Below are 13,941 nucleotides of genomic sequence, written 5' to 3'. Positions count from 1 at the left end.
TAACTTGCAATATTTTGTTTCGTTTCTTTAGCGTTCAAAAGTAAGTCAAACTTTGACATCTTAATACCATTTTCGGAAGCTTATTGTCAACCTAACCTTGGACTTGGAGGAATAAAAGAAAACGATTTTTTTTTACTTTTAAATGAATATGTTACAAATACCCCTCTGGTATACAGGATACAACGTACTACACGTAATATATATATATATATATATATATATATATATATATATATATATATATATATATATATATATTACGTAGTCTAACGGTGGTAGGGTATCGTGTAATTACGCTGTCAGTAATTGAAACGAGGCTCACGGGGAATGGGTGGGTGGGGGAGGACATGAGTCCACATTTCGCTTGGACATATTTTTCAAGTCAAGTGATAACACTTTCAACCCCATCACCCATTGCAACATGTGCAGTTAAGCGTATTATTCTTTTGTCTTAAAGGCGGTTACGTGACTATGGACTACGTTTTTAAGTACAACCATGACAGTGACTACGGCGGGAAGAGTTTTGACGAAATGGTTGACAGTCACATCATAGCCGGACGCTGGGACACGGTGACCAGACGCTTGGTGGAGAAGTCTTTTAACTCTCTGGATGGAATGCAATACACCTTTCAAGTGAAATAAATGCGGTCATTGCCGAAATGTGATTGCTTTGCGTGAGACTGGCATGGATTTCTCTAACTGAAGGACTGACTTTTTTCTTGAATCAAATTTAATGTAATTGCGTTAGATGTTAAAATTCTGAGTAAATAAACAACAATTAATAATACAATCAGTGCATAAGTTAAATATTTTTTATATACCAATTCAAAAGTTAAGCAAATACATTTTACGTGTTTTGTACATGTCATTTGCACATATTCAATGACATATATAAAGGTCACACATTTGTTTCAAATATGTCAAATACCGGGATTTATTATATAATAATAATAATAATAATATTTATTTCTTAAAACCGCACTACACTAGCGTCTCAGTGCTGTTTACAGGTAAAACTATTAGGATTACAACTTATTATATATATAATAAAAGCTAAGGTAAAAAAAAAAAAAAAAAAATTAAAACTGGTTAAAATAGTAATGGTCTGAACAATAAAACTTTTTTTTTGATAAAATGAGAAAATATTAATTAAAATACTGTGCAAATAAGAATGTTTTTAAATCTTTTTTAAAAACCTCAACACTGTCAATAGTCCGAATGTGTGAGGGTAATTGATTCCATAAAATTGGTGCTGAAATTGAAAATGCCCTGTGGCCGTAGGTTTTGGTTGTTTTTTTATTATCATTTCTGATAAAACAAGGAGTGGAGGTGGATCTGGTAGACCTGGTGAGACTGGGTGTACTTGGATGTAGCATCGAGTTAAAATATGAGGGGCATTCACCTCTAGTGAATTTAAAAACAAACAACAGTAATTTAAAAACAATTCTCTGTCGTACAGGAAGCCAATGTAGTTCGAATAAAATGGGTGAAATGTTTGATCTGAGAGGGATTTTGGTCAGTAGTCGTGCTGCAGCATTTTGGACAGATTGCAATTTTTCAATTTGATAGGTAGGAAGACCATACAGTAGACTGTTTCCGTAGTCAAGATGTGAAGTTATAAAGGCATGGACAAGCCTCTCCATTTGACTTTTATCAAGGATGTGGGATAGTTTGGAAATTTTTTTAAGACCATAGAAAGCGGCTTTGCATTTTTTGCTGATGTCGGCAGCCATATCGCACCTATTATCAAAAATTACTCCAAGGTTCTTAACCTCATCTTTTACCGTGACTGTACTGTTTCCAATTTCTAATAGTTCTAGTTTTTCCGCATCCTTAGAAAAACGAGAAGTAAAGTGAACTACTTCTGTTTTGCCATCATTGAAAACAAGTGAATTGGCATTAAGCCATTGGCTCAACTGAATAATACATTTCTGGATAGATGGTATTACATCTGATGGCCTGTCGCAAACAATATAAATTTGTGAGTCGTCTGCATAGAGCATAAGGTTAAAACCGTACTCAGAGACAATGTCCTCAATTGGTGACGTGTAGAGAGTGAACAGGATGGGGCCGAGTACAGAACCTTGTGGTACACCACAAGTTAGTGGTATTGACGGTGATTTGTGAGTGCCTATTGAGACTGATTGTTCACGCTCAGTCAGGTATGATTTGAACCATGCCAATGCAATACCATCTATACCGAAACGATTTTTTAGTCTGTTGAACAAAATTTCGTGGTTTATTGTGTCAAAGGCTGCAGACAAATCAAGTAATAATAAGACCACTTGTTTCTGATCATTGAGTGCCAGAAGAATATCATTGTGCACCTTGAGCAGCGCTGTTTCAGTGCTATGATGTGTTCTATATGCCGATTGAACCTTTGCAAAAAATGGATGAGTATGCAGATAGTCAGTTAGCTGTGTCGCTACTAGGCGCTCCAGTACTTTTGAAAGAAATGAGAGGTTTGAGATGGGACGGTAGTTCTGCAGGTCATTAGGGTCTGGATTGCCTGTGGCCTTTTTTATGAGTGGTCTGATTAAAGCTTTCTTGAAACACCCAGGGACTATGCCGCTTTGAAGAGATGTGTTGAAAAGCTTTGTAATGGAAGGTAGTAATTCTTCTATGCATTCCTTTGTGAGGTTAGTTGGAAGGATGTCCAATTCTGATGATTTTGGCTTAGAGGCGTTTATCAGCTTTTTTATTAGTTCGGGAGTAGCGATGGTAAAATCTCTGAAAAAACTCGGAGATGTAGGAGGATCAACTTCTTGTATAATGGAGTTGTTAATTCCGCTTTCAAAGGATTTTCGAAGTTTTTCTATTTTGTTATTAAAAAACTCCAGGAACACAGAACATATCGGAACTAGGGGTAAATTTTAACTAATCTTGAATGCGAGCAAGACAAAAGAGCTAGGTGATCGCAGACTACAGAAGGTATAAAAACTTTAAAACGCCTTTTAAAATTATATTCCAATCAGTCATTCCTTTATCTGTTATGTCGTCTGGTCTGTCGGTGGCCTGCTTCAAGAGCTGTGGCATAGTCACTGCTGCCCACTATTTCACGTTGTCAGACTAGTTTTTTTTTTCCGTCCGCGTCTTCGTCCTCCTTCGACGGCACTAGTACTTAGCATAGGCTGTCACTTCGAGTGACGTGCCCGAATCATTTATGCTTCTGTCTCTTGATGGTGGCGAAAAGAGGGTTTAAAAATCGGTGGCAGTTAAACAATAAAGTCTATACTTGTAAGGAAGGACTCCGTCAGCCAGGACCACAGATAAATTTTTATTGGATATTCCAATAAAATTAAAATGTCTATGCCAGATTTATCACCCAAATCTTTATTGTTAACAGCGAGAATTTTCATGGGGAATGAATGCCACGTTACTCCGCTGGCCACAAGTATAAAGTTGTAAGCTGTTCATTTGAACTCTACATTAATGTGGAGTGAAAAAACATTGACAGTTTTGCTATATATATTAAATATCAATTTACTCAGCAAAAATACAAATGCACTAGTTCATGATCTTGCCAATGAGAATACGCCATCTGCCGATGTTAGACATTATCCACATATATCTATCGCACTATTTTGAGAAGATAAATATAGACTGTCGAAGGCACTTTATAAAAAACATTGGTTTACCCAGCACCGTTTTTATCAATAATTGAGACCGAGGGTTGTACAGGGGTTAATGAATTTTAAGCCTTTATGTCACTCTTATTACAAAATACATAAAATATCGGTGATTTTAGTGGCAAGGGAGATTTGTGAACATGATAGACTCGATTTTAAGGATAAAAATTGTCTAAAACAAGAAGAAATGATAACGTTCCCCACCTTTGCCTAACACCCACGCCTTCCAACTAGAATCCTACTTTATGATCCAAACGGTCTTCCGCAGCAGACGACCCAAGGACAGCTGTACAGTAGCGTCTAAGTACCTAAGACGTCTAAAATTAATAATTCCCTAAAAGAATGACTGAAAAAGTGGAAAAAAGCCATCCAGTTGTGGACCTGTTCAAAAAACGTGGCATGGCCAGAGACGAGGTGGAAAAGATCTACACATCATGGGCTGAGGATTATGAAAAGGTTTGTTACTTTGTTTGGGAGTTTGCATTTCCGTGTGATGCATACACCATAATTGTTTTATTTTAACTCAGAAAATTTCATCTCATTAGGTAATTGACCACAAATTCTTAAACTGCTAAGAAAGCAAATTTTAATAGATAATCCTATGAACAATTTAAAGAATAAAAAAACATTAAAAATATGACGCCACCCAACCACTGGGTCATCCATTTCCATTATCATTTTCACAAGTCTACAAAGTCTTGACTTTTTCCAGACATACATCCCCACCCCGCCCCGCAAGGGTACGGTTTGTAGATTTGAAAAAATGATATAAAAATGGATGACCCAGCTTACATAGCCCATTACGTGTTGCATTAATAATTATAATTCTCATGAGACGTTTACAATTTTGCTCAGTACGGGTTATATGATATGATAAGTTAAATTTTAATGAAAGAAATTTTTACTTCCCAGGATGTAGTTGGCCTCGCATATTATTGTCCCAGTAATAATGCTGCCGAGCTGGAGAAATTACTCGGAGAGAAGAAAGATGCCCTCATTCTGGACGTTTGCTGTGGAACTGGGTTGGTAGGACAAGAGGCGAGTGGTCTTTACATGGTATTCCCTAAAGCGTGTGTGCAATCATTTTATCCTTGCGTTCCCTTAACCTACTAAGCAAAACCCTGCCCCCCTTTCCCCATTGAAAGAGCGGACACTTTTCGAATTCAGCATTCGAGTAATTCCATTTTCAGCTCGCAAAGCGTGGTTTCCTCAACCTCCACGCTCTGGATGCCTCGAAGGAAATGCTGGAGCAGGCGAAACAGAAGGGTGTCTACAAGAAACTGATTCACGCTTTCATTGGGCCTGAACGAGTAGATATCGCCGACGGTACGTACTAATTAATAGAAGAAAGTTAAAGGCAAACAGATATAATTTCTAACAAATTGTAGGCCTTGCGAAATGTTCTTTGTGGACAATAAGGTACGAGTTATAGACGTATTGCAAGCCACTACACAGGTGGAACAGCCCAGGGAACGAAGAACGTTATTACAACGTTACAATAACGTTTATACAACCAAAAACGTTATGGTTACGTTATGGTAACGTTACAAAACTTTCTGTGTTAGCTTGTCAAGCTGCAAATGAACTGATAGCATTGTTCTCAAAAAAGTTGCCCTCCGGTTTAATTAGCACATACCAATACCATGCAATGCAGATGATCATTGTGGCAAAATTAAGATGGCATTTGAGAATTATGTTCATTGTTCTTTAATTATACTATATAAGGATTAAGAATAGAAGACTTTTAAGCTAAATTGAAATTGTTATTCACTTATTCTACTAAGTATTTACTTTTTTATTCATTAAATAATTTCCGCCCATGTGACAGGGCTTTTAGTTCCAGTTTCACCATTAAGGTTACAGAACGAAAGAGGGATGCCAATGTTATCTTTCATATGACATGAACTGTCTGAATGATTGCAAAGAGTTATAAGTTTATTTCTTCCCCAGACACATACGACGCGGTCATTATGTCAGGAGCTATAGGATGTGGACACGTGAATGGAGGTGGATTGGCAGAAATGATACGCCTTGTTAAACCGGGTACGATAATTATAGTGCAATATTTTGTTTCATTTCTGTAACGTTCAAAAGTAGGTCAAACTTTGGCATTTGGAACCTTCTTCCTGAAAGGAAGTTTTTACTTTCTCTTTCAATAAATATTTCACGAATACATCTGTATTCACCCTGAGCTTCAGAGATAACTTGCCACTAACCTCTTCACTATAGCCTATCTTCATCGTGTCAAGTTACCTCTGACCACATTCGATTGCCCCCGCCGCCCGCCAATCAAATTTAAAGCCCGCACTCAATGACTCATTGAACGATCTAGCCAATGAACGCGAACGAGTCAAAGCACGCTTTGTTCAAATCCGGACCAATCAAAGATAAGGCTGAATATCAGGGACTTGCCGTAACCTGTGGGCAGCACGCAAAATACATCATCCCTCAGTAGATAATGATGCAGGGGCTCAAACTGCTCTGGTTTCAATTCCGATATACTCATATTTTGCACGGAATCAAGAGATAACTTAACACATTTTTTTACGTGGGAGACGCCATACTTTCTTTGTGTACGGTTTTGCACTTGGAACTACTCGGATGTCTCCGCACTGGACGATAACTTTGTTGTTAGTATGGAGCTTGCGGAATCAGCCGAGGATTGCCGATTGGCGGTCAACCAATCAGCGTTTTCACCCAACTTTGGTGAAAAATTTTGAAACATGGATTCGATTGGCTTATATAAACTAGGTCAAACTATTTTCGTCAGAGGTAACTTGACACGATGAAGATAGGCTATATAGTGAAGAGGTTAGTGGCAAGTTATCTCTGAAGCTCAGGGTGTCTGTATTAGGCAGTACCTGGAAATATACGTCCATACGACTTACATGCATTTCACACGGTGGTCGTGCAGTGTGTCATAACGCCTGTCAGTAATTGAAACGATCGACAGGGGGCAGGGTTGGGGTAGATATTAGTCTGCTTTTCGACCAACCAGATCGCCCCCCCCCCCCCCCCAGCATCACCCATTGCAAAATGTTCAGTTAAGCGTATCTTTTGCCTTAAAGGAGGCTATGTGGCAATGGACAGCATTTTGAAGTATACCCATGATAGCGACTACGGCGGGAAGAGTTTTGACGAAATAATAGACAGTCACATCATGGCCGGCCGCTGGGTCACGGTGACCAGACGCTTGGTGGAGCAAGTCTTTAACGCCTTGGACGGAATGCAGTACACTTTTAAAGTAAAATAAATGCGGTCATTGCCGAAACGTGATTTGTTTTGCGTGAGACTGGCACGGACTGTTGAACCTGAAGGATTGACTTATTTTCTGAAATGAAATTACTGTAATTACGTTAGATGTTTAAACTCTAAATGAATAAACGTTTATTGAGTCAGGCAAAATGTTGCATCTTATTTTATTAATATTTTATCACTAGTCAAGGAAATAGACTTTTGCTCAGAACTATGGGATATTCTTATAGGACATCAGTGCCGTAATTGGTCAATCGTAATTCACAGAAAGAATGCATTATCCAATAACCTTATATGTTAGATATAACATAATGTAATGAACCTTTTACATATATCTATGACGAATGTCCTAAACTTATACAATTTTGTACGCTTGATTCATGCGTGGGCTCGAAATAGGACATAACGTTTTCGTCTAACTTAGTGGATAACGCCATCCAAAGATTCCACGGTTCGTGTCAGATTTACGTAAGGTCGCACAAAGAAAACCCAAGTCCACATAATGACCAGTTAAACGATTTATTCGTCGACGCTCGGTAACAACATGTTCTAAGTGAAGTCTCCAACCCCTAACTACGTCTCGCTCCGTACTCAGTCGCTTCCAACCTCCTCCTACGCTGTCTCCTCTCTCTGTCTCTCTACAATAAGGCATTGCCAGACCTCAGAAAATTGGACAGAATCTAGATACAGTAGCAATTCACGCGTCAGCGCTAGAACATCAGTGCACATCTATCTTGGCATACATTCAGCTCAGTTTTGCTACACGGGGTAAAAAACCAAACCGTGATGCACGTGCAACGCACTCCTGCCTTGCTTTTCATTTTGTTCTTTAACTGTATGGGCGTGTGCCGTGCTCAACACGCAAAGGGCACTTGCTTCTTCGTTACTTGCGACGTGCGTCTTGGACCACTCACGTCTCACTTGCGAACTCCTTGCGAGAGTCGCAAGTTACGCTTGTAGCCACGCTGTTCTCAGATTATTCGTAGAACCTTTTAGACATGATCCATATCCTTCCTGCGTGCTTACGGGCTGTTTTCGAACTCCAAATTTCGCAGAAGGACTTGCGTGGCACGTGAGATTCTGCGCAAAATTTGGACGTTAGCAGACTGTAAGAGGCCACAGGGGAGACCAGGGATAGTTGGACCCCGGGGTAAGTTGGCCCTCCGTCAATTTATGAAAAAGTAACTTCGAAGTAAAAAAAAATTGGCCACATACTCTTGTAAATTTACCGTAGCCTGCAATGCTAAGGAAGTGTAAAAAGTTTTACTTAAGCGGTGAGTCGAAATAAACGATTTTTGCACCTAAAAGAAATTTTTAAAAATCTATTTTGATAGGCTTTTGATAGAATATAATATATGTATAGGGCATAAAACTGAAGCTCATTGTTTCAAGATTCACAGAGATGTATCATCGTTGCTCATTCTAGCAACATAAATGGCTGCCATCCTTTAAAATAAAAAATGTGCACCCGGGGCAAATTGGCCCTCCCTGACGTCACTGCGTTTTCTGTCAAATGGTGAGCCATCTGCGATTGTATTAAAAAAAAATAATGACGTTGCATACGTAGCTTAGTTCATGGGGCTTACTTTGAAACCAGTTTTGTTACTCTTAACTTATTCCTAGTTGGCTCTACATGGCTAAAAGTGTCTAACTGGGCCAACTAGCCCCGGGCACGAATCTCGAAAGCTTCGCTATGTTGCGAGCGGGCTCGAGCATGGCGATTCCGCGCTATTTGCGAGTGCGATTACACCCACCTGCCTTAGCAAAGCCTTAGCAAACGCAACGCAATTATAACCTCAAACTCTACTAAAATTCGATTGCCGCATAAAGTGAAGACGTCATAACACAATTACACAAAATGTAATTTTTTTTCACCATGTCGCTAATCAAGAGGTTGTTTTTATATATAGGGATATCATAATTACAAATACTGATATTTGAAGTGTTTGACACCAATAAAATGTCGAAAAACAATTCAATAAGCGAAGCTTGGACTGACACAATTACTGACACATTGGAGAGTATAGTGTTCAGTCTCACAATAATATCGGCAGGCTTTGTCAATTTCATCAATTTGTTATTTCAAGCAGCGCACTTTTCGCGCATGCGCCGTCGTTTGAAATCCTGCGCTATGCTTTCTCATTAAGAAAGCCACAGCAATTAATTGACCTACATGTAATACACAGGTATTGCGTGTGTCATCTCAAAACAATTAGCTTTCTGATCAGCTAAAATTTATCACTGTGGGTTCTTTCCAAATAGGCACACTACCGCCATACATTTTTACTAGGACAACAGTTTAATTTAAAGGTCTGCCTGTGCCGTATTTCGTAGCAATGAATTAATATCTAACAGTAAGTCCACGATTGTTCAGCGTAGGAAGAATGGCTAAACGTGTGGAGCAAAGTCATCCAATAATGGATCAGTTTAAGAAACGTGATATCACAAATGAGAAGGTAGAGAAATTGTATGGGACGTGGGCAAAGGATTTCGAAAAGGTATGGTTTTTTAATCTGATGTAACAATAAGCCACAAAATATTTATTTTGAAACAGATAATTTACACAAAAAAAAGAGAGATAAGATAATTTCAGATGAACTAGGGTTACTGCTAGTATGAATTACAACAGTACGTGCAGTTAAAGAGGCATACAAAGCGAATGAAGTCAAAGAAAATAGGATATCAGCTGAAGTAAGAGGGATGTGTTAGTCATTGGAATTGAAACTGTAAGGTTCTAGTTTCATAGTACATTAATTTTTATATTTCAGGATATGGCAAATCTTGTATGCTGCTCACCCCGCATTAACGCTTCCGAGCTCGACATACTGCTTAAAGACAAAAAGGATGCATTAATTTTGGACGCAGCCTGCGGAACTGGTTTGGCGGGCTTAGAAGTGAGTGCACGTCTTAACTAACTGATTATTCAATTTTTTTACATCTAAAGTAAAAGTGCATCTTTGGCGTAGTATACACTACCAACAAAACGAGACGAGACAAAGACTGGCCATTCTCCAACCCTCTGCGCTGTATATAAAACTACCTACCGTTGGTTGCTCCATCCGTTGTTTTAGACATATTCATCCCCCCACCCCCCACCCGACAGAAAAATAAGCAAGTAAAATAAGCAAGTGGAGAAATGAAGCACAGTGGATTTACAGCCTTGGCAATACAAAAGGGTCACAGTTTTACGTGCTACGAGGCAGATACACGGTACGTTACTTGTGGCATGCTGTGTTTTAAATTCATGAGGTTATCTTTGTCTTCCATAGACCTTTTAATTGATGCACGAACTTAAAGGACAACAAGAGATTTAGAAAATGCCCAGATGACCCCATGCAGCATAAGTTGCCGTTTGCACCGCGTCCCTTTCAGAAAGCACCAGTTTGACTTTAAAAGGGATTTAGCGTCGCAAGACGCGATAAACATGCAAAAAAGGGACACTTATGCTTAGATTCACGAGTGGACTTTTTAGTACATACTGCAATTAGAGATCTACAGGGCCTCACACAGCTAGGAAAACACGTTTATCTTTTGTCGAGTCACTGGCCGTTTCAACTCTGCCCCTGTTACACGTGCATACAACTATGGCACTGACAAACATAAAAAATGTATGCATAATATAAGTGATAGCCTTATTATCTTATATTTTAAGTTTTGGACTGAGACATTATATTATGAAATTGGATTTGGACTGGACCAGTGATTACAAATCTCTTTTATTTTTATTTTTTCATTTTTCTATCTCAGACACATATGACGCGGTCATTATGTCTGGAGCTGTAGGATGCGGTCACGTGCACGGAGGTGGGTTGGCAGAACTGATACGAATTGTTAAACCAGGTAAGACAAAAGTAGTGCTCATAAATTTTAAACAAATGATTCCTTTCTCAATCTTAAGACTTCATGCTAAAGGTTCAGGCAGTAAATGAACGTACTTTCCCACTGAGGTTAGAAAAATTGGCGACAAAGGGTTTTCAACTAATACAGGTCGATTGAAAATTCAATAAGCACCCAAACTTTCCCCCATAAACCCGCTTGGGCAGCGTTTCGTTTTTGTTTTAAGTTCAAGATCGACCGCCGCTGAATTGGGTGGTTTATCCTATAGGCCATATCTTGTTTACCCATCGTAACATGTTGAAAGATACATACAAAGTCAATTTTTTGTCATAAAAACAAACCAAATGCCAGCATATAGTTTCAAGTAGTATAACTAAGAGAATTACCAAAAGGCATTGTTTAATTTTACCCGAAAGTGATGTTTGAACAGATTTTTCTGCTAGCATTCTATGCTGTATGTCAATGGGGCAGAAAAGTAGGTCACGAAAGTAGGTTAAATTGACAACCAAAAAATTAAAGAAAGGAGCACTCTAAATCTCTTTTATGGTTGATCGGGTGGTTTATTCAGTTTATCCCTTGGCATGTCGAATTTATTAGAGTCGTAGAAGAAACTAGTAGAAGTGGTTTACATGTGTTACTGGGAATCCGCGCTCCACCGACGCTTGGTTCGTATGTATCTTTAAGTTAACTATCTCACTAAGAGACATACACCCAATCATTTGCGACTATTTTTCAAAGTCACCAGAGGTCAAGGCTATGACTTAATTAAAAGGTCATGGCACTTTGGCTTCAGAATGCCAAAGTGTATACTGACAGTCAATGAAAACGCATCATTCATTTATCAAATATATTTAAAGTTCCTTTGGCACATTCAGAAAATAACAGAAAATAATGACCCATTATTCTGTCACACAAGGTGAAATAAAGGTCAGAAAAGATCATTTAAATGCAAGGTCACGTGATAAAATCTCTTTGGTTCCGTCCAGCCTCCAACATCCCCAGGGCCCAGTCGCTCTTCCAGCGTCAGACGTGGCACCACTGAACTTTTTTGTCATGTGTCATACTGGATCTGGTGACTACCTTTAAAAGGCTTTTAATTAAAATTAATCACCATATATTGAACCTGATTAATTCATACCAATCACGAGACAGGAAAAACACATGATTTGTAACAGCTGATCACAAAATCACTGGAGCAAAATGGTGAACTATTTTTTGTAGGTACGGGGGTGCTGACTGGAAAAAAAATTGCATGCATAAAAGATATAATTTTGAATAAAATGAGTGCTTTAACAGGGAGCCAGTGCAACTGCATTAAAATGGGTGTGATATGAGTCTCGCTGGCTGGTTAAAAGACAGCCTGAAAAATTCCGAATGTATTCGTTCGTCGGTACAGCCATAGAGTAAAGAGATGCAGTGGTATAAACGAGAGGTGATCATCGCATGAATCACTGTTGCCGCAGAAGATTGATCCAGGTAGGGCCTACTTTCAAACAGCACCGATGTTTCTAATGTTAAAAATACGTGATTGTGTGATGTTTGATATTTTTCAATCCATGGAGTGAGTGGTGTCAAAGTAGACACCCAGGTTTTTCACGTGTGGTAATGGATTCACAACACTGGTGCCTACTGGTAATTCAAGTTGTAGATTCTGTGCAAATTGCTTGTTATGCGTACGATGTGGGTACTGTCCGACTGGTCTAAAATCTAGTTTTTTCATGTAATGCATTCATCAATTTTCAATAGTAGTTCCATATCCCCACTTTACTTGCCAGATAATTGATTCACGATTTAATTTTGACCAAAGACCTTGCCCAAATACTACAACTATGGCCCCTTGTTCAAATTTGTATCCTACATTTCAGGGGGTTTTGTCGTCATGGACGTACTTTTTGCATACCTTCATGGAACCGAGTACGGTGGGAAAAGCTGGGACGAAATAATTGACAGTCACATCATGGCCGGACGCTGGGCCACGGTGACCAGACGCTTGGTGGAGCAAGTCTTTAACACTCTGGATGGGATGCAGTACTGCTTCCAGGTGAACTGAATTTAGGTTACACGGCACTTCCGACCTTCCTTGTTTAGGCCTACTAAGTTTGAAGCAAGAAGATTTGCATATAAGAGAAAAATGAAATTATTTTTCAATTTTGGATCATTTGAAAAATTTAAAATAAATTTAAGAAATAAATTTGTTCATTTACCTTTAATTTGATGTGTTATTTTTCATATCAGGGTGAAATTTTACTGCCTGGGGCCAGTTTTACATGCCCTCCCCCCTGCTGCATTTTAGTGCTTATTTTGGCCGACTGGCGGCAGCACCTTACGGGTCATGTCATGTCACTGGCAGACTATCCCATTAATGTACCCTGATTTTTTTATATTGTTTAGGCCTTAAGTAGAAGTATTTAAATCTGAAGTGTTGTGTTTGTTGAAGCATGGAAAGTATATATAAGAGAATTAAACGTTACAATGGAAGTGAATGGGATTTTTAATAGTGGTTTGTAACCTAGAAGTTGTGCCGGAAATGGAATCGTTTTCCCGAATGGCATGTGTGCTAAGCGACAGAGGAACCCGATATCTGCATTCAAACTAAATAACCTTGCCTTAATAAATATTTCCTGTATCTAAACACTTTTAAAATAAGTGCTGAGTTAGATATCCGAAAAAATTGTTAAAATGCAAATTAAAAGTATGATAACTATTAAAGGGATAATAACTCTTCGTTCTGCCCAAAAAATGAATTCTCCTGGAGTAAACAACAATTTTCCCATACCAATGGTTAATGAATCCATTTTTAACATTCAAAGTTAGTCCCCGTTTTTTTTTTTTTTTTTTTTTTTTGTTATAATCTCTTAAGTATAGCCGTCAATGGAGGTCACGTGGTCTAAAGACAAGCTCAGACAGAATAATAGCTATAACCGCCGTTTTTGTGGTAAAACAGAGTTCATTATATTTCTATGAGTTGTTCACAATGTTTTTACTGTGAAATATAGATCTCATACGAAGAATTATTATCCCTTTTTATTTCACCTACTGATTAAAAATGTCACGTCCTCTTCATCTCCAATTTTCTTTGCAGGGAAGTGCTGCTTCTCATATTGGCACATTCGGTCATAATTTTCGAGCAATGTTAAAAGGCATTCTTGATTCAGACACTTTGATTCAACAAATCATCAAAATTTGGAAAGCAGATGCAGAAAAGTACCATGTACACTGA

The 13,941-nt window shown here is 38.5% G+C and overlaps 5 protein-coding genes across 8 annotated transcripts in view; 4 read left to right on the top strand and 1 right to left on the bottom strand.

Annotated features, from left to right (window-relative positions):
* LOC106175155 (methyltransferase-like protein 27) overlaps positions 1-794 on the top strand; it is a 17,903-nt gene extending 17,109 nt beyond the window's left edge. For both annotated transcript variants that reach the window (XM_087017131.1, XM_087017132.1), the window contains exon 5: positions 458-794. In XM_087017131.1, the coding sequence (XP_086873257.1) occupies positions 458-642 (185 nt within the window). In that variant the 3' untranslated portion in view covers positions 643-794. The remainder of the gene's footprint in view (positions 1-457) is intronic.
* The window catches only part of LOC106177345 (methyltransferase-like protein 27), a 26,597-nt gene extending 13,846 nt beyond the window's left edge, over positions 1-12,751 (bottom strand). For both annotated transcript variants that reach the window (XM_013560084.2, XM_087017134.1), the window contains exon 1: positions 12,622-12,751. The gene's annotated coding sequence lies outside the window, so the exon portion shown is untranslated. The remainder of the gene's footprint in view (positions 1-12,621) is intronic.
* LOC106177331 (methyltransferase-like protein 27) lies at positions 3,869-7,034 on the top strand. 2 transcript variants are annotated; one of them, XR_015335422.1, is made up of 4 exons: positions 3,869-4,085; positions 4,542-4,955; positions 5,580-5,672; positions 6,698-7,034. XR_015335422.1 is itself a non-coding variant. In XM_087017136.1 (3 exons), exons 1-3 carry the CDS (start codon positions 4,871-4,873, stop codon positions 6,880-6,882), a joined length of 363 nt encoding a protein of 120 aa, XP_086873262.1. In that variant the 5' UTR covers positions 4,799-4,870; the 3' UTR covers positions 6,883-7,034. The 2 variants fall into 2 exon arrangements, 1 of the variants encoding a protein (XP_086873262.1); XM_087017136.1 differs by lacking the exon at positions 3,869-4,085 and having other exon boundaries at positions 4,799-4,955.
* Positions 8,991-9,799, top strand: LOC106172275 (methyltransferase-like protein 27). The gene is made up of 2 exons (XM_087017120.1): positions 8,991-9,382; positions 9,653-9,799. Exons 1-2 carry the CDS (start codon positions 9,269-9,271, stop codon positions 9,797-9,799), a joined length of 261 nt encoding a protein of 86 aa, XP_086873246.1. The 5' UTR covers positions 8,991-9,268.
* Positions 10,637-13,941, top strand: LOC106177330 (uncharacterized). The gene is made up of 3 exons (XM_087017135.1): positions 10,637-10,724; positions 12,587-12,762; positions 13,804-13,941. Exons 1-3 carry the CDS (start codon positions 10,652-10,654, stop codon positions 13,939-13,941), a joined length of 387 nt encoding a protein of 128 aa, XP_086873261.1. The 5' UTR covers positions 10,637-10,651.

This window comes from Lingula anatina, chromosome 7, assembly GCF_051362555.1.
Source record: "Lingula anatina isolate TDL-2025a chromosome 7, LinAna3.0, whole genome shotgun sequence".
In the NCBI taxonomy this organism is placed as follows: domain Eukaryota; kingdom Metazoa; phylum Brachiopoda; class Lingulata; order Lingulida; family Lingulidae; genus Lingula; species Lingula anatina.
This window is presented reverse-complemented; position numbering and strand designations above follow the sequence as displayed.